Raw genomic sequence first — 20,296 nt, 5'->3', positions numbered from 1 at the left:
GCAGGCCAGGGTCCCGGCCTTGAACCATTTCTTAGATGAGCTTCTGTCCTTGCACACACAGAAACACGCACGTGCACATACACACCCACTCGTCCTTCCAGAAGCTGCATTCGAGTGGGGATCTCATCTCGACAAATACTGCATGGGAGCTCTGACACAGAAGCTCCCAAGCAGAGAGGATGGAGTCTGCTTCTCAGAGAAGAGTCTCAATTCACTCTGGGCCAGATCTGCCGGGGGAGCCCTTTGTACCCAAGTGCCATCAGTGTCCCTGGGAATTTGGACTGTGGCACGGAAAACCACACTGAGCCCAGGCAGCATGATCCCTTCCACCTCTGGGGTAATTGGGTGTCAGCACTGGCTGGACCACCCAGGAGCAGCCCTTGGACGCGCAAGCATTTCAAGGTCTGCCTACTTTCTCAACAATCCCCCCCCCCCCCAACTGGGAATCTTGACGCTCTTCCGTCCGCACAATGTCAGATTGGTCAGCAGACATGGATAATTTCCTAGTCTGGAATCCGGAGCTACAGTAAAAATTCAAAGAGTAAATTACATATGCAAGGCGGTTGGTTTGGACTGAACCGTGACCAGCGCAGAGGACTCTGGCTGAGTTCAGAGCATCCTGCAGTTCCAAAGTGGGCCATCACGTCCGCCTGCAACGCATGAGTTCTGGGACCATTTTAGGTGTTCCAGAGCTTTCTGTGCCCAGGAACTTTGTGTGTAATGGAATACGGTATGCCCACCCGCCGCTACATGCACGTACACAACATCCCCTTCTCGTAAAGTTAAGCTGGTGTTTATATGGATTATTTGTAGGAAAATCAAGCCTTGAGAAGGGGCAAGCTGGCTCAGAAGGAAAGCATGGATACCATTAACCACGCAACTCAACTCGTGGAGCAAGCTCATGACATGAGGGATAAAATTCAAGGTAAATATATTCTCCTCTCCTACAGCCCAATGTCAAGGAATCATTCGTGTTTGTTAAAACAACAACAGAAATATGGTCACTCTTCATGTTTACTCTGTGCCAGGAACTGTTAGATATAAGGTAATATATATGCACTCATGGTATTTCATATAAATGAAATATATATGATCTATACACTACTCATATTATATATAATACATACATTTTATATATATATGAAATATAAGTGCATATATATAATATTATATATATTGTATATAATATGAGTAGTGTATAGATCATATAGGTCTTAATGACCTAGTTTATATATAATATGAGTAGTGTATCTGTTATATTTGGTCTCCTAGTTTGTCCGTCTAGGAGCCCCAAGCACTCATCTCTACTTTCTATGTGTTGGTTGTCAAGAATAAATGTATAGAATCATTCCCTTTCCAGGCATTTCAAGGAAATGGAAGGCCAGATTACCTTTCCAGCAGAAGAAATGGAATTGCTATGGTGTCTCTAAAATGCAAGAGCTGAGTAGGAGTCATGTTTTCTGGACACTTTACAGCAAAAACACTGCCTTTAGAGTGGCGGGAAACTGTCCACTAATCCAAACTGTCTTAAGGTGTCTCTACGATGCCATTTCCCAAAGACCAGGCAGGCAACATGCTCTGGTCCCCAGTCCAGAAGAAAAGCCTGGAGGAGGGGCCCGGGGGGGCATGTGAGATTTCTTTACCCTAAAGCCTTGTGGCTTTACCTTCCCTCTTAGAGGAGGACTTCTTTGTGCTCTAACTTCTGATAAGTGCTGGCTATATTTTGAGGACTGTCTTAATAGCCTACTGAAAACCAGCCTTCAATTCGCCAACAGAAAATAGGCACTTTCACTCGTTATAAAAAGAATTTCCGTGGGTTACAGTCTGCTAAGGTACAGTATTTGTGTGTTTCCACAGCTTTTATCCTATGTATTAAGAGCTGGGTGACAACACCAAGTGCATCTCAGGGCACAATGGCAGTGAAGGAGCCCACAGTGGGAAGGTCATATCTTTATATTGAAGTATAAGGAGCATATTCCAGGCAAAAGGATGAATGGAGCCGAGATTAGACACTTGCTATATTTTCTTTGCTGCCCGTACTACACAATAAAAATAAGTGACATGCATTTCAAACACCCCTCAATCCCGTCCTCACTGTCTTGTGCTTTTGCATCTACCAGTAAAACATTTTTTTCCTGTGACATTTTAGAGTTACTATTGATTTTTTTTTCCAAAAAGTAAGATTGAACTTAGAAGAGCCGACCTCATCTAATTAAGAAATAAATGCCCCTCTAGGCAGCAAATAAAGCAAGCATCCTCGTAAGCCATTCAGAGAAAATAATTCACCTTGGCTGCGGTAAATTTTTTATTCTAACGTGTTTCATTTGGAAGACATCTAAGCCCTCTATTTGACCCTTTAAGCATTGGAGAAGGTGAAAGAAATACAAAAGAAATATAAATGGGAAACAATAATTTCCATCAGTTTACCTTTTAAAAATAATGTACGAATAGTCTCCAAAGACTAAGGCAAAAAAAATGTTATTGTCTACATTTCCTTTTTCTAATCTACGCCAGACATGGCTAAAATAAAACAGGCCCCAAGTGAACATGTAGTATTTGGAGCAAAATGCCAAAGAAGTCAGCACTGCAAGTGCTAGATCTAAGGGGGGGTGGGGTGGGGAGGGGGACCGATGTTTAGCTTATTTCTAGAGTTAATATTATAGATTTCACTTGAAAAGTGAATGTTTAATCCCTTCATAAGTTTTGTTTCTAGCGTATCTCGGTTTCCCTATGACTTTCTCGGTAATATTCACAACGTTAAAAGCCTCTTACCTGTTTATCTCTCTTCCTTCAGAATTTAGGAATGCTACACGGTACCAACAGTGTGTCCTGCTTTTGCCCAACCATCTGTAAAATAACTATTGGTGACCTTCAAGCTATTATCCATATAAAATACAAGGCCTTATCTGGTTTGATTTATGTGACGCCAGTGTTTGTTTACCCATCTTGTCTGGCCAACCGCATAGATCATAGTAAACCACAGACACACAATCTCATTTATGCCAGGAAGATAAAATGCTTCCTCCCGGAGCTGTCAGAGGACAAGGTGGCAATTACATAACTTTCATCTGATCATATTTAGAAGGAAGGGAAAGTCAAAGAACAATTCAGCTCTGTTGATATGTAGACAACTGGTCTCGTCCCTCGGAACATCAGCAGTGCCTTTGGTTCTAAAATTCTCCGCCCTACTTACGGAAGCGGCCGAAAATGATCCAGCATTAAAATGGCCCAGTCTTGACAGTCATACTACAGAAGGCAATTGCAGAATGTGGTGTGTATACACACAAAACTTATAAATCTATATGAGCAAATAAACACTCACACTATAACAAACCTCTATGTCATATCTGGTCTATGGAATACTCTGAAACACCTACTTGAACTACTATCAACATGCTCTCATTTTGGTTTAGAGCTTTGGGCAGATAAATGTGGCTAAAATAGAATTAATGCCTCTAACACATCCTATGACAGGTGCTACCTCAGACGATTTTCTCTAGTTATGTATTTTATTTAAAAAAAGGGGGGGGGGTTGATCAAAGACCCTGGATTTGTGTGCGTTAAATATTAATGTTCAGGCATTACTATGGAAACCAGACACTGTGAAGTCAGGACAGACTTTACATTAATCTCATCCCCGTTCTGAAGACAGCAAATGGGAAGCAGAGTTGTTTCCTCAGGTTTTAATTCTCCTTGGAATATATGGTGAACTCCAACCCTGGCGACCAGTGCTTGCAGCGTGAGCATCAGTACGCTGTCTCGCTGTCTCTGAATGAAGGCCTCTTTCCATTTTAGGATCCGCCCAGCCCTTTGCCCTCACTCCCCGTGTTTTCAGTGTTTTCAGTGGCTGGGAAATGCCCAGACACCCCACCGTGCTTTCTTCCCTCACTGTGTCCTGCCTTTCAGAGATCAACAACAAGATGCTCTATTACGGGGAGGAGCACGAACTGACCGCTGAGGAAATCTCTGAGAAGCTGGTGTTGGCCCAGAAAATGCTGGAGGAGATCAGACGCCGTCAACCGTTCTTCACACAAAGGGAGCTAGTTGATGAAGAAGTAGATGAAGCCCATGAGCGTAAGTATATCCACTTGCAGAGCACGTGTCTGCTTCCGTTGTGGGTCCAAGCGAGGACACTGAGCCACGGGGGAGCATTTCTGGTCGAATCAAGCAATCCTCAATATTTGCAGCTATTTTTTAAAAAGATTTTATTCATTTATTTGAGACAGAGAGATAGAGAGAGTGAGAGAGAGCATGAGTGGGGAGAGGGGCAGAGGGACAGGGAGAAGCAGACTCCCCGTGAAGCAGGGAGCCCAACACAGGGCTGCATCCTAGGACCTGGGGATCATGACCTGAGCCAAAGACAGACACTTCACCGACTAAGCCACCCTGGTGCCCCTATTTACTGCTATTTAGAACCTTGGACATGGTCTCAGGTAATCCAAGATTTTTACATCCAGGCCCAACCTTGAGCATTGGAAAAACAGCTGACATGCCACACAGAATCTATAGACCTGAAACTCCTGAGGACAAGAAACAGGGACTTCACAGTTGATGAAAACATGCAAAATAGGGGAAGAAAACCTAAGAGGAACCAATTTTCAGAATCACAATAAAAGAAATTTTATCGAGAAGGCGGTAAAGCCACAGGCCCAGCAACATTCATGTTCCGAGGTCTGAGAAGGACTTTTAATGACTCTTAACCTCCAGTGCAAATTTAACACTTGCTTTAATGATGACTGTAGGCAAGAAACCACGGTAGGATCAGGGAACCTATGACTTGGTCGCTCGATCGGTTATCAATGACTACCCAACGACTCACCCAAACATATTCATTTAAAATGATAACCATTTATTTGCTCGTGATTTCATTGACAATTTGGGCTCAACTCAACCTGGACAGCTCATCTCTGCTCCACGTAGCACGAGCTGGCCTCCCTCCTCTGCCTGGGGCCTTAGCGGGGATGGCTGGGCCTCTCCCCCTAGTCGGGTGTTACCCTCAAGGAGCCTCGCCCAGGTTCATTCACAGGCAGCAGCCTTCCGGGAAGGCAAGAATGGAACTCAACCATGTGGAATCTATCTTACTGGCCCAGACCAGCCCAGATTAAAGGTGTGAGGAAATAGGTTCTACTCTTGATGGCAAGAGTTGTGAAGAATTCGTGTCCCTTTTAACCTCCACAATCAACAAGAGAAGCCATGGACTTGGATATCAGATTTTAGCTAAACTCTTATTTCACAAGTTCTTATCTCATTAGGTTCATCAGTAATTCAAAATTATGTGGTTATGAGGCTTTGCCTCTACTTCTGGTTATTTTATGCATTAATAAAGAAGCACATGTGTTGTCATATTACCAATTTGGGTTTTTTTTTAATATATTGGTCTTCTTTTTAGGTCTATATATTTTATTTTACACATTTTAAAATACATTATCAGAAGGGGTCTGAAGGCTTCACTAGACAGTAAAGGGTCCCGTGGCACAAGAAGGGTTAAGAACAAAAAAAGGGGGGGGGGGGGTTTAAGAACACCTGCACTAATTTATGACCCTGCAATAGTTCCCATCAACTTCTGCTAAAAATTATTGCACATATTGCAGAAGAGGAACATTCTTCCCATAAAGGCATATTGTCATAGCAAATGTATGAAGTCTCAGAAACAGTAAGAACCCAAGAGGCCTGTCAGGCCCCACTTCTGATGAAGCCAGCGCTCAGGAAGGCTGGAGCTCTGACGTCACAGGCAGATGCTTCCACACTCCTCGCCTATTTGAGAATGTAACGAGGCTGCCCTGGGGAAATGAAACCAATCACATCTCCCACTTAGCCACCTTCCACGTAGTCAATGCATTTTTAACCACCTTCTTTACTCAGCCATGAGCTTGTATCTTCTGCTCACAGTGATGAAAGGAAATACAAAACCTCAAAAAGTCAGACTGATAGTCCCTGGAGGGAAAAGAGAATTAAGGGTCAGACTCAATGTGTATTACTTTGATCAGAGAATGAAGACATCTACGGAATTTAAGAATGTATCATTGCTTGGTCATTAATATTCTTGTACCTGAAATACAATCTTTTTAATCTTCCTACCACCCAAAATAATGGCTTAGGTTGGGCCTAAAGAAACTACCCAAAAACAATCACCTGGAGAGAATACAGAAAAATGAGTGGTTGTGAACACCACTTGTCAGTACCAGACAAGATAATCTTGGTTACTTTTAAGAGTTTTTACTATTTTTTAGAGTTTTTACTATTTTTTTTAAGAGTTTTTACTATTATATCCAAGGGTGTGTATCCAAACACCCTTGTCTGGTAAAATTATTAATATCACAGGTAACAATAAACACAGTATAATGACATGGTTTCCGCAAAAAAAAACGTAATCTCGATGGAAAAACTAATCGAACTCTCTTTCTGGCTGTCATGCAGGGGCTCCCAAACCCTACAGCACAGTCTGTCTTTGTTCGAGTATAAAACACGGGGCTATTTTTATGAACAACGGCCCCAGTCCCTGTTGCTGAGGAAGGCCCGGCCTGACGGGTTGGCACCTCCGCTAAGGGCCGGGTGGAATGAGAGGAGCCGCGCGGCCCACACTGAGTGTCTGTGCCTATCTCTTCCCAGTGCTGAACCAGGCCGAGAGTTGGCAGCGGCTGTCCAATGACACCCGCTCTCTGTTTCCTGTCGTCCTGGAGCAGCTGGATGACTACAATGCTAAGTTGTCAGACCTCCAGGAATCACTTGACCAGGCTCTTGACCACGTCAGGGATGCCGAAGACATGAACAGAGCCACGGCAGCCAGGCAGCGGGACCACGAGGTACGGTGCACGCCCCACCCGTGAATGCATGCCAGCCGTACGCCGCACGACCCTGCGACAGGAAGGGACACTGGGGGCCCAATTTCTTAAAATATCGGTACATTCAAATATTCCTGCTTTTTAGGCATCTGTACATTTTTGCCACCATAGGTGGCTAATAGAACCCTGTGCACCTAAAGTCGAGTTGAAACCGTCGTCATTGTTTGGCTTTTGCATTGATAAGGACACAACTGGTGCTTGTGTCTGCGTGTATGGATACGTGGGTTCTTGCAAGTGAGTGAGCAATGTGCTGCTCCTATGCCTACCTTTATTTTTTAAGACTTTTTTTTTAAGATTTTATTTGTTTATTCATGAGAGACACAGCGAGAGAGAGGCAGAGACATTGACAGAGGGAGAAGCAGGCTCCCTGCAGGGAAGCTGATGTGGGACTCGATCCCAGGACCTGGGGGTTAAGCCCTGAGCTGGAGGCAGACGCTCAACCGCTGAGCCCCCCAGGCGTCCCCTATGCCTACCTTAAAAATAAAAAGAGAGAGAGAGAGAGAGAGAGCGCACTAGAGCACCAAAGCAACCCAGAACCACGTTTCTAGAGGGTATGGGTAATTTTGGGGAAGGCCTGATAAGCAAATCCCACAGCCTGGCTGGTCAGCAGCCGCAGAGCTAGGGAGGCCAACTCAAGCCAAAGGTCATGCAAATACAAAGAAATCCGCAGACGTAGCCATAGCTTGCAGAGGCAGCCACCCCAGTGGGGCCAGGATTTGTGCAGGCCCGCTTCGGGGGCTTACGTCTGGTCGGTGGTCACGGCTGTTGCGAGCAACGCAGACACCCACAACCACCCCCACCGAGGGGAGCCATCCTCTGGGAGGAAGACGCGTGCGTCGCTGGACATATTTATAAAGATCAGAGTGAAATAGCAATGCCAAAGAATAGGAAGCTGCCATGAGCAAATTGGTTAATTCAGTTATGTTTGTTTTCGTTGTCTGCAAAACCAACCTCAGTGAGACTCTCCGCCCTGGTATTCAGTCGTCACCATGTCTCAGTAGGTCACTGGAAATTTTCCCGAATGAAAGGGAATCACCCTTTTATCACCACCATTTTCCAAACAGGAGCAATCCCTTAGCCAGTAGATTTCTAGAACGATGACGGTCAAGGTAGTGACCAAAATAACCCGTCCCCGTCTCCTCCCCACCCCGGGCCCTTCCCACCGGGCCGCAGCACCCCGCCTGAGCCGCTGCCCCCTCACCGTTCCCTCCGTTCCCACACCAGGCCCTGCTCGGCTGCTAACGCCCTTCGTCGTCTCCTGCTGCCTTTGACTCTGCAGCCTGTGAGCCACTGGAAGGTTCTAACCAGCCGTTAAAAGAAATAAAAAGTGAAGTGTAGTTGAATAACCAGCACTGACTAGAAAGAAAGAGTAGAATAGAGACTATCAAAGCGCATTATCTACAGGAAGGTGCGGTTTCATCGCATCCTGCCTTAGTCCTGCAACTGAGATTGCTTTTTTTTTTTTGCTGGGGGTCATGGTTCAGGACACTTGAGGCACCGTCCTGTGGCCTCTGCCCTGCCCCTGTGCAGGCCGCGAGGGACCTCTGTGACCCACCCTTGCCAGGCTCCCTGGCCTCTCCTACTGCTGTGTCCCCGCCTCGCAGCTTAGCTCAGGCGATATCACAGCCCCAGTCACCCCATCGGCCTGGAACGGACACTTCTTCTACTCCCCCCAGTATCCCCAGGCATCACCCCCCCCCGGGAAGCCTACCCCCCTCCCCAGGTTAGTGGGTGCCTCCTCAGCAATCCCATAACCCGCCTTGTGACCGTCCCCCTGCCCAGGGACCTGTCTTCCCTCTGGGTGCACGTGTGGTAGCTCCACAGCTCACCCCTAGACCTACAGCACAGCTTAGAAGAGAGCAACAGCGTGTTTCCGGCCCTTTTACAAAACCAAAAATAACCACGCAGTTTCATCATCCTGATGTGTGCAAACAGCAGCCACACAACTAGTAATTACACCATTTGCTTCACCATCCTACACACCCCGAAGGGTAACAGAATGATACAGATCTTCGTCCGATGATGGTAAGATGCTATAGTTTAAAAAGCACCGTTCCGAGAGTCTCTTAAGCCAGACCTCTGCCTTCCCAGGACCGTTTCTATCTTTTTTTTTTTTTTTTTTTTTTAAGGATCAGGAACCTTTTATTATCCTTTGCATACGTGAAACGGATACCGAACATGCCTCGTCGTGCTAATTGTGTGTCGTTTTCATAATTATTGGTTTTCAAAACTCTCTTTTGTTCAAATTGACCTCCTTCCTGTGGGGAGCATCTTTGGCTCGAGGCTAATCCTGCTCATTTCTGTCTAACGCTGTGTATGATGAGTTCTGTACACGACAAGGGGTAAGCCCCTAACCTGGCGCCCATCACCCCCCAGCTACTGCAAAGGACTTAGCACTCGGTGATGTTACCTCAAGGCTTTGAAATCGGGCTCTGGCTTCAGAATGTTAGCTCTGTCCCCCCAAGGCGCCCACATACGAGAGCTTCCAACAGGGCTCACATCTCAGAGTCTGGAAAGGAAAACTGCTCTGAAGGAGCTAAGTAATACCCACCTTTTTCACCTCCCTTCCTTACAGAGTTTAATGCCCTTACTTTAAAATATTGCTTTTGTGTAGAGCTGTGTAAGTACCTCTCCTCGTGGAGACAAGAATAATTAACCCAAGATAGTCACACTGTAATAAGCTTGATGGATTTTGAGGGCAAATTGATTTTGTAATGATCTTGCATTAAGAAGATGTTCAAATGGGATTCTTTTCTGTCCTTGGACCTATATCTTCCCCTGTAGCGATGCGTTTGCAGAGGATGGTTTCCATCTTCCTTCCCACTAAATTAGAAAAGACTGCAGGGGGCACGAAAGACATTAAGATGAACTTAGGAAGTTTTAAAGTATGTCCTTCTGTATCTGGGCTTCGATAATTATTCCCATGATATCTTCGATGGCACCGCAAGTCATATGTTTCAGCTCCCATTCAAATTACTCTTTCTAAAGTAACCTCAACTCATTTTTTTACTCCGATTGTAAAACGAGTCGTACTTTTCCCTCTTGAAGCATCGTTCCCGTTGCTTTCAAACTCCAAACTCATTTGACGTTTTCTAATATTTCCTCAGAATCACAGCATGCCTGCTTCTAGAACCCAACTGTGAGGGTAGAAATGGAAGCATTCGTCAAAAAAACACTGGGGCCATTTCCCTCAAAAAATCTGAGCTTCTAACAACATAAAGAGCTCAGAGTGGCAGGAAGGAAAGTCACAGTTTTATGCTTTCATAGTAGGGCCATTTAAACATTTTGTTTATAGAGGTTTTGCATATGCTCATTCCTATCCAAATGAGCTACTTGTGCCTGGCCTAAAGTCAGCACATGATAAATGGATTTGGGAATTAATTCATTTTCCACTTACTGCAAATATAGAGCCTCTGTGCAATCCTGCGTCCAGGGTCTACTTTACGTTTATGGAGAAAAAGTCAACGGCCCTCTCTGAAGCGGTGACTCTCTTTGAGGTGATGGTGCTGCAAGTAAGAGTCATAACTAAGTGCTTCAAAGCTCCCAAAGGGCTCACTTTTGCTACCTCCATATTATACATGAGAAAACTGAGTATGTCATGCATAGAATTACCCAAAGTCCCGCAGCCATTAGGTGGTGGGGCTGGGATAAGAACCCAGATTCGTCTGGGCACACAGATAGGAGGAGGTGACATCGACTACCCTCCTGGATGCTTTCTCTAAAGTGACCTTCTCTTCCACTCTTGCTTGCTCCTCGTTCCCATAGAAACAACACGAGAGAGTGAGGGAACAGGTGGAAGGGGTGAACGTTTCTCTGAAGACATCCTTGGATTCTCTGACAACACCTCGGCTGACCCTTTCAGAACTTGATGACACAGTAAAGGTAAGGACGCATGTGACTTGGAGGTTTGTGTTTATAGCAGATTGGAGCAGCTGCTCAGGTCACAGAACACTAACGGAATCCACTCCCGATCTGCCGACTTAACTGGCGTTATAGAAGCAACGTTAGATGACCGAATTTCTCCATTTCTTTCATCGTATGGTGGTGCTACTCACATACGGCTATTTAAATGTAAATTTAAGTGACTTAAAATGAAAGAGATTAAAATTGAATTCCTCGGTTCAATTAACCGTATTTCAAGTGCTCGATAGCGCCACCCGTGGCCAGCGGCTACTGACCTGGACAGCAGGGACCTCCTTGCAGAAAGTAAGTGCTGCTTAGGTCCATCCTACTCACTCTTTAGTGGTAAGTTGTGTACTTAATAAAGCTAGCGTTCAAAATCAATAAGAGACACATTTTTAAAGTGGAAAATTTCCAGTAAAATGCAGTAAACCCAACCAATCCCCAAATTACTCTTAGCTCATTTTTATTACCTTTGCAAGGATACCATTTTAAAGCCGTCGGATCACCATCTCGTCCTATGGCTACTTCAGCACCAAGCTCCCTGTCTTCCTCTCCATCCCTACTCCCATCACTATCTTTGGTGACATCAAAATCTAGACGGTTGAGCCCACCAGCTCTCAGAGCTCTGGCTCCTATTAACTTCTCCTGGCCAATAAGCTTTTCCTCCAGCCTGCCTTGGTTATCCCTCCTAGGGCCATACCCAGGTCTTGTCATCAATAACAGTACCTCCTCCCAAATCCCAGTATCCAGCCCCTCCCTCTCTCATCTCACTTACTCTGGAATGCCCACTCCAACAATCCTCTGGCCACTTGGAGACCTCATCCAGCTCATTGTCCCACTCCTCTCATATCCTCTCTCCCTCCTTAAGCACCTAAAATTATCGATTCAGTGGTCCCTCCTTATCCATGGTTTTGCTTTCTACGGTTTCAGTTACCCACAGTCAACCTCCGTCTAGAAGCAGATGATCCTGCTTCTGACCTATCCTCTCTAGGTGACTTGTAGCCTAACACTATGTCACAATGCCTGCCTGCATCAGGCACCTCACTTCATCTCATCATGTAGGCATTTTATCGCCTCACATAATCACAAGAAGAGCGAGTACAATAACATGTTTTGAGAGAGGGATCGCGTAACTTTTATTACAATACGTTGCTATAAGCCTTCAATCTTATTATTCGTTATTGTGGCTAATCTCTTACTGAGCCTAATTTACAAATTAAATTTTATCATAGGTTGGTATGCATGGGAAAACCATAGTACATCTAGGATTCGGTACCCTCTAAAGGTCTTAGAACGTGTCCCCCAAAGATAAGACGAGACTACCGTATAATCATTATTTGCAAACACCTTTAACTTGTACACCCACCTACTGACTCATCCTCATATCCCAGTAAACCCAAGTAGCCCCAGCATCATGGCCATACCAGAGAAGCCAACATAATGAAAAACCCACCTCCTCTTCTGTTAGTCTGGCTGGTGAATTTACTTTGTGCTTCACTGAAAAAATAGGAACAAAGAGAAGACGACTTCCCTAATCTTTCCTGCCTGGGTCCACTAGCCCACCAACATCTGTATTCCTACTTCACTCTTCCTTCCTATTATAATTAATGAAGTGTCTCTTCTCCTGGCAAAGTCCCATCTCTCCACCTGTGCTCTGAATCCCATTGTTCTTCAGCTCAAAAATGGTCATAGAGTTTCACTCCCAAAAGTTTTCCCTCTTTCTTCTGTTCATCCAGTTCTCACTCTCTACTGGACCATTCCTACCAAAATGTACACATGCTCTAAGCATTTCCTATCTTTTAAAAGAGGAAAGACCTTGCCTACATCCCTTCTAATCTCTGCCCCATTACTCTACTCTGCTCAGCTTCACAGGAAAACACCTAGAGAGTCATTTCCCATTGTCATCTCCACCTCCCAGACCCCACTGTCTGCTGTATACAACCCACTCCAAATGGGACTTCACGCCCCTCCACCAAGACTGCTATCCAGGTCATCGGAGAACTCAACATAGCCAAAACTGTGGTTGTTTCTCCCTCCTCAGCATTCTTACCCTTCCTGCTAGTTAACCTTTCCTCTTTTTTCAAACATTCTGAGCTTTCATCCTGGCTCCTCCAGGACCCCATTCATCTGGTCCTCCTCCCACTTCATTGGCCATTTTTTCCCAGACTCTTCTGCTAGCTTCACCTCCACACATCCTCTATGTAGTAAATATTTTAGACTCTGCAGGCCACGTATAACCACAGTCCCTTAATCTTTTTTGGTTTTTTTTTGTTTGTTTGTTTTTATTTTTTTACAACTCTTTAAAAATACAAATAATATTCTTGGCTAGGAGCTATATAAAAACAGGCCTTGAGCCATTTTTGGCACAGAGCTCTGTCCATCCATGCTCTTGATAATGAATGGCTCAGTCCTGGGCCCTCTTTGGTACTTTTAATTTCTCCCTAGTTGATCCTGTTGAATCCCATGGTTTTAAAGAACGATTATATGCATGATCTTACAATTCATACCTCCAACTTTCATACTTCCACTGAGTTCCAAACTCATATATCCAAACTCTTACTTGAAGTTTTCAAGAACTTAATGTGATATATAGCAGAATCATAATTTTATCTACCACTTAGATGTGTAATAGACACATCAAACTTAACATATTCTGAATAAAACCTGCTCCTTCCTTAGTCTTCCCCACCTCAGTAAGTGGCACAACCCGATTTGCTCAAATCAAAACTTTGAAGTCGTTGTTTTCTCCTCTCCCCTCCCTCCCATTTCAATAAGACCTCTTGAGCTTCTCTCCAAAATGAGTCCTGATTTCTGACCACTCCCTTCTCTGTTGCTGCTCTGCAGTCCAAACCACCTCTTCTCCAGCATGAACTGCCAAAGGAGCCTCCTACTGGTTCATTTGCCTCAATCTTGCCCCTCAAGACTCATTCTCTATGCAGTAGCAAAACAATCCCTTAAATACATAATCAGATCACATTATTTCTCTTTCATAAAACTTCCAGTGACACTTAGAGTAAGAAACAAGCTCATTTTACCATGGCTTGTGAGACCCTAAGTGCCCCAGCTCTGCCCCAACTCTCTACCTCATTCCATGTATCTCTCCCCAACTCATTGCCCTCCAGCCCATTCCCCTGTTACCCACCAACTCTGCTGTGATTTTCAAACACACCCATACTTTTCCTTAACTCTGGACCTTTGCACTTGCTGTCTCCAGATCGTCAAATGGCTGTTGTCCTTGTGAACATTCAATTCAAATGGGGTTCTGACCCTCAATCACTGTCCAATCCATCCCGCCTATTGTATTTTATTCAAAATACTCTTTACTCCCTGAAATTAACTTGTTTAATTATTTGGTCAGTTGTTTATCATCTACACATTCCCACTAGACTGTAAATTCCTGGAGAGCAGAGACTGCATTCATAGCTATGTATGCTATCCCCTAAAAGAGTGCCTGGCACATAGTGGGCATATGATGAATATTTGTTGAATGAATCAATGAGTAAAGGTGGAATGTCCATAGTATTTTTCTTGTTTTTATAACTAAATATTTTTTTTCAAAGTATTGTTCCCCAGATGACCTACCAAACAGCTAAACACTTAATACTGTCTCCATAGAAATAAACCCTCTGTTCTAGGAATTGTGCTACATTCTGGAAATACAAAAATAAATTAGACACAAATCTTGACTTCTACGACTATGTAGTCTGGTGGGTGGAATATTCAGGTAAAATGATTATAGTAGTGTGGTATATGGACAATAGAAATATATGGCAACACTGAACTCATCCTGGAGAAATTAGGGATGGTTTCAGCTGAAATTGGGAGGATGAGTAGAACTTTTCCAGGTGAGTCAGAGAAAAAAGGAAACAAAGTATCATGGACAGAGAAAATATTATTTGAAAAAACACAGGGGTCAGAAAAAATCATGGAGCATTAAAACATCAGTTAGCAAAGTTTGCACATGGTAGGTAATAGGGTGGAGGGGGTGAGAAATGATGAGATTGGTGAGAGAGGAGGGATCAGTTGATGAAGCCACTTGAGTAATCCAATTTGTTCCTGTACAGCAATTGGCTGATTTTGAGAGAGAAAATAACACGATCAGATTTGCTTAACAGAAAGATCACCATTCCTGTAGGATGGTGCACAGTGGGTTGGAAGATTGGCAGTCTGGGCTGGGAGACAGGGGTTAGAGTATTCAGAAAGGAAAGGGCTGAGTCAAGACCGAGCAGCACCAACTTTTAAAGTCTCCTTCCTAGACAGTGAAACAGGAGAGCCAGGAGACAGCAGTGTCACAGAAGGTAGGAAAGAGAGTTTTAAGGTAAAGGCAGCGACCAACACTGTCACAGACCAGAGATAAATCCAGCAAATACAGACAGGAAAGTGTCAAATGGGTCTGGCAATATGGTGTCTGACACCGGGGACCTTGGCAAGAACCATTTCTGTGGAATGCACTGCATCAACAAAGAAAGTAAGCTGGAGGGGCAGTTAGCGTCAAGGAGTAGGTTTTGTTTGTTTGTTTTTAGTGGGAGAGGTTAACTGGGGCATGTTTACGTCTGAGAGGAGCCAGTAGCTAAGGAGCCAGAAGAACAGAGAACAGGACAGCGTACCTTATATGGAAAAGGAACACTTTTCCTTTGAAAGTATGAAGAAAATGTACATAAAGATGCAGCTATAAATAAGTGTATAGGGGTTTCTGGGTGAGGGAGGGACTGGAGGATGGTTTGCAGTTCTTCTTTGTTGGTGTTGGAGTCTGTGAGTACAAGAGTACCCCCTTTCGGCTCCCAAGTTCTAAACAAGTTGAAAAATAAATAAAACAGTAAATGTAAAGTCTAAGAACATCGCCTTCATTTCCAATGCAGTCGAGGGTGTGGCTTTAGGTCTCTTAGCCAAGTGGGGTTGCTAATACTCAGTCCCAGAATTAGACAGAGCTGCCCACTCAGGCAGCACTGCAGGCTCTTGTGGGGCTTCTGCACAGAACAGCTTTCACTGGGGACAAACACAGGAAGAGCTCAGGCTTTCTGCTGGAGCTTGCTACCAAGAGGCAGAAGGTAGAATTGAACAGAGCCTACAGTTATCCCCCCAAAACTTACCAATCAAATAAACCAGTCCCCCTCTCAGGAGCAGAGTGAGGAGAGGGGTGGAGAGGTCCGAGGCTTCACTACTTGAGCTCGCCTCATAGGGAGGAAACATCAGGAGGACAGAAAAAATGATCCCTGCTGCAGGCAGTTGATGTCTTCTAAATAAAAAAGAAAAAGTGATCTGTTGAGAATCAGATGGCGATGGAGGAAGGAAATATGATTGGCTCAAGAATGGCGACAATGATCAGAATCACTCTTTGGGTGACTGGGAGCAACAAATGACGCTCGTTAGATTTAGCAACTTAGATATCATTCATTTGAATTTCTGTTTTGTTGGAGTAGTGAAGTAAAAACTAGACTGGGGTGGGTTCAAGAGCGAATTAAAAAGTGAGGGAATAGAGACAGCTAACATAAACACTTTTTTTGTCTACATATTGCTGCGGAGGGAATAGAAAAGTAAGGTAACAACACTGGGGAGAGGTATGGGTAATGGAGGTTTTCTGTTTAGCTTCATTTTGTTTTATTTTCACATGGGAGAAGGCAGAGAGTGTCTGAAAGCTAGGCCAGCAATCAGTAGCAATCTTTGTTGAAGATGCAAGAGAAATAGATAAAAGTCTACTTAAAGTATTTCAGACTCAGGTAGACCTGGCCCGGAATTTACTGAACCTCATAAAAAGGAAGAAAAGAGCTCCCTGGGGGAAAGATTTTAAGATCTTCTATATTCAATTCACTTTTTAAAATATTCTCTTTAGAATGCTTCGGGGATTTATGCGGAAATAGACGGAGCCAAAAATGAACTACAAGGCAAACTAGCCAATCTCAGCAACCTTCGTCATGATTTAGTCCAAGAAGCTGTTGACCATGCACAGAACCTTCAACAAGAGGCTGATGAATTGAGCAGGTAATATCCTGGTTTTAGAAATGCAAATATCAGCATAGGCTGAATAACTCATTTTTCTTCAATTCCACATGCCGGAGTTATGGGGATACAGGTTAGTGGGTTAGGTTTTGGAGTGTGTTTGTGTGCTCATTTGGAGGGCACTTGGTTGGAACCAAGCCACTCTGAGAACTGAGAACCAGTCAATCATTGTTTATTGCAATTACTTTGGGAAGAGTTTCTTGGTCTTAAAAAAAAAAAAAAAAAAATCTGTCAAATTAGAGACCTGTGTCCTGAGGGGTGGTTCTGCTCCATAGTTATTAATAAAGTGAGACCTAAGACATTTGGTTAGGGGCATAACTGCTGCACAAAATACTATCAAGTAAGGGGCGTCGGGTGGCTCAGTTGGTTAAGTGGCCGACTCTTGATTTCGGCTCAGGGTCATGAGATTAAGTCCGTGTGGGGCTCCATGTACAGCATAGAATCTGCTTGAGATTCTCTCTCCCCCTCTCCCCTGGCCCCTCGTCTCTCTTTCTCTATCTGTCTCTCTGTCTCTCTCTGTCTCAAATAATAAATAAATAAGACTTTTTAAAAAAATTACCAAGTAAATCAGATCCTTCTACAAGTCTAATTCTACCCCCATCACATATTTATTTCACAGACACCATTAGGTTTCCATACCCCAGGGTCTCAGGTAAAGCCGTTTGGAAGTTGGCAATACAACTGACTTCTGGTAAATACTCTAGACACTCTACAGTTGCCCAGCAGGAACTGTTTGATTTCAACACCTGATTAAGAGAAAATCAATTGGCAATTTTCCTCACAGCATCCAGAAGAGAGTCGCACACCCTTTGGGCACTCAATTAATGTTAATTGAAATGTACTGAAAGATTGGAATTGAATTCGTGACCTTGAAATGATAGGTAAATAATGAGATAATTACAGAGAAGGACTACAAATCTGGCAATTAGAAACGGGGATCAGTAAAGGTCATGAATAAAATAAAAACCAATAACAACTCTCTTTCAAACTTAAACTACCTCTTTATTCCTGATTGTCAAAATTTTCAAATATCCCTCCGAATCTTCTGAGAATTGAAAGAAAGAGGGGAGAGATGTAGACAGACAGACAGAGAGAAACAGATGTTATGTAAAATCTTGGTGTCCAGGATGGCGTTATATCCACCTTAGTGTCATGCTTCCAAGAAACGTGCTTCTGATCAAGCCAATTAAATGGAGCTTAGATAGTATACTATTTGCACAATATGCTATATTAATATAATATTGTTTTTGAGATGCCTCCTATAGCTCTCTTGATTGTTCTTTTGCCGTTTTAGTGACCATGTCCTATTGATTGGGATCCCAACACATACCTTCACTAAATGACACCCTGCAACAGTGTCCTAGCGTGATTCCAAGAAAGTTGCCCATGCTTCACATGGAAAAATGATCAGAAATATCAATCACCCTGAATGCCTTTTGCATTTAGGATATTTTAGACTGGATATATTCAGGGAAACCTCCAAATTTAATAGATGTCTTGCCCTCAAGATGTAAATATTCTTCATCATTTGTTGACCCAACGATTTGCTTCGCATGCATAAAACAGAGATAAACATAATTCATCAAGAAACTTCCATTTCAAAAGCACATTTTCATTTTGTGTATTAATGCAATACCTGTTTTGTGTCTAGTAATGAAAGCAGAGTATTACAGACTGTTTCCAGCTCTTTCTAGTATCTTAATACTAGCCAGCAAAATTTTAAAATATTAATGAATACTTGTAACATTTTACTCCTTATATCCCTTCCTTTTAAAACTTCCTTAAATTTTATTATCTGTGCCATTTCTAAGGACAAGGGATTGTGGGTAGGAAAAAATAACAATTATTTGGATTAGAATTACCTCTGCAAGGCAGAGTTGCATTATGGCTTTCCTGGGCCCTAGGTACCTTCGCCTCTGTGGGCCCTTTCCTCAATTAAAAAAAAAATTAAATTATACTTCATGACAGCATTGTTATAAAGATTAATGTAATCATTATTAGTATCCTCATTGTTCTTCTGATTTAAAAAAAAATGAAAAAAATCTTATGGGGCCCTGTTATGCCTAATGGATAAACCAGCCCTCTCGCAAAGGAGCCCGATGATGATGAGCTTGGACAAAAGAGAAGGAGGTAGCCAAGGGGATTCAGAGAAGTCGTTCTGAGCCTGCGAGAGCACGCAGGGGCTGAAGCTGGGTGCAGGAAGCTGAGACTCAATTGCGCTCCATAGGTCAGGGCAGTTGAAAGAGATGAGCCAGCATGGGATCTGCAATGTCACATCCTGGGTCACAGAGAATCTTCTAGAAGTTCCTGATGAATCAAGTGATAGTAGTCATCAATGTTTGGAATGGTGGATTCAAAACTGAGTAAAATTAAGACAAAGGATTCAGGATGAGCTGCAGAAATGAAGAGATGTTTATACTAGAAAGAAGCATTTGTCGATAAAGTGAATTATTCTACGAATACACTGAGAATTTGAAATTCCGGTTCAGGAAATAGTTTAGGCACAATAATAAACCCTGATTTTTATTGGATGACAGGCACGATACCAAGCATTTCAGATATTTCATCCCTGTTGAACCTCACATCAATCCCCTGAGGCATGTGAGATCCGCCATGTGAGAGTGCCCACCGCAGGATGGGTACCATTACTATTAGATGAACCTTACCAAGGCCGCAGAGGGGTAAAGGCAGAGAACACGGTGGATAGGGCAAAGGCAGAAATGGGCATGAGTAGGGCTTCGCCCTTTAAGGAAGCAGCTTGGCCGCAGGAGATAGACAAACCATCACAAGAGCCCTGGTTCCCTCTATGAAAAGGGAATAATAATGTCTACTTCACGGGTGTGGTAAGAACTAAAGACATATCATGCAGGACAAGGTTAGGCTGGTGTCTGCACCTAGATGCTCAGTATATAGCATTCCCCTATTTTTTTTTTATTTTTTAAAGATTTTATTTATTTATTCATGAGACAGAAAGAGGCAGAGACACCAACAGAGGGAGAAGCAGGCTCCCTGCAGGGAGCCCAATGTGGGCCTCCATCCCAGGACCCCGGGATCACACCCTGAGCTGAAGGCAGGTGCTCAACCGCTGAGCCACCCAGGTGTCCCATATCATTCCCCTTCTTAAGGGAAAACCTGATGTTTCATAAAGTGAACCAAAGGCTGAATGAATAGAGTAAAACCAACTAGTACCTGACACCATGTTGAGGCTGTGCACCTGCTCTGGGAGCCTCAGTTTCTTTTATGGAAAGGAAATAACAATGCTGATTTGGGTGCTTGAAGAGGTGCAGAGGGCTGTTTTGAAATCATCCTTCCCTTTTCCTGTGGCCTCAGTGGGGCAAACAGCTTCCATGGAGCCAGTATGGGGTAAAGTCCTGGGGGCACCAAGGCAAAGGAGAGCAAAAGAGGTGCTCCTAGGAAAGGCAGCCCAGGAAGACTTGCTGAGACAGGTGATTTTGAATACCAGGAAGGAGGTCCCTGTGGTCCCAAAAGTATTCAGATCAAACCATATAAATGGCCTCATTTCCCCTAAAAAAAAGTAAGAAAGAGAAATAACG

At 43.7% G+C, this 20,296-nt stretch overlaps 1 protein-coding gene across 6 annotated transcripts in view; it reads left to right on the top strand.

Moving 5' to 3' along the window:
• LAMA4 (laminin subunit alpha 4) overlaps nucleotides 1-20,296 on the top strand; it is a 147,244-nt gene that overhangs the window by 80,190 nt on the left and 46,758 nt on the right. For all 6 annotated transcript variants that reach the window (XM_072739283.1, XM_072739276.1, XM_072739289.1 and 3 more), the window contains 5 exons: nucleotides 814-925; nucleotides 3,907-4,074; nucleotides 6,610-6,803; nucleotides 10,608-10,724; nucleotides 16,576-16,724. In XM_072739283.1, coding sequence (XP_072595384.1) covers nucleotides 814-925; nucleotides 3,907-4,074; nucleotides 6,610-6,803; nucleotides 10,608-10,724; nucleotides 16,576-16,724 — 740 coding nt within the window. The remainder of the gene's footprint in view (nucleotides 1-813; nucleotides 926-3,906; nucleotides 4,075-6,609; nucleotides 6,804-10,607; nucleotides 10,725-16,575; nucleotides 16,725-20,296) is intronic.

Source organism: Vulpes vulpes, chromosome 1 (assembly GCF_048418805.1).
Source record: "Vulpes vulpes isolate BD-2025 chromosome 1, VulVul3, whole genome shotgun sequence".
In the NCBI taxonomy this organism is placed as follows: Eukaryota; Metazoa; Chordata; class Mammalia; order Carnivora; family Canidae; genus Vulpes; species Vulpes vulpes.
This window is presented reverse-complemented; position numbering and strand designations above follow the sequence as displayed.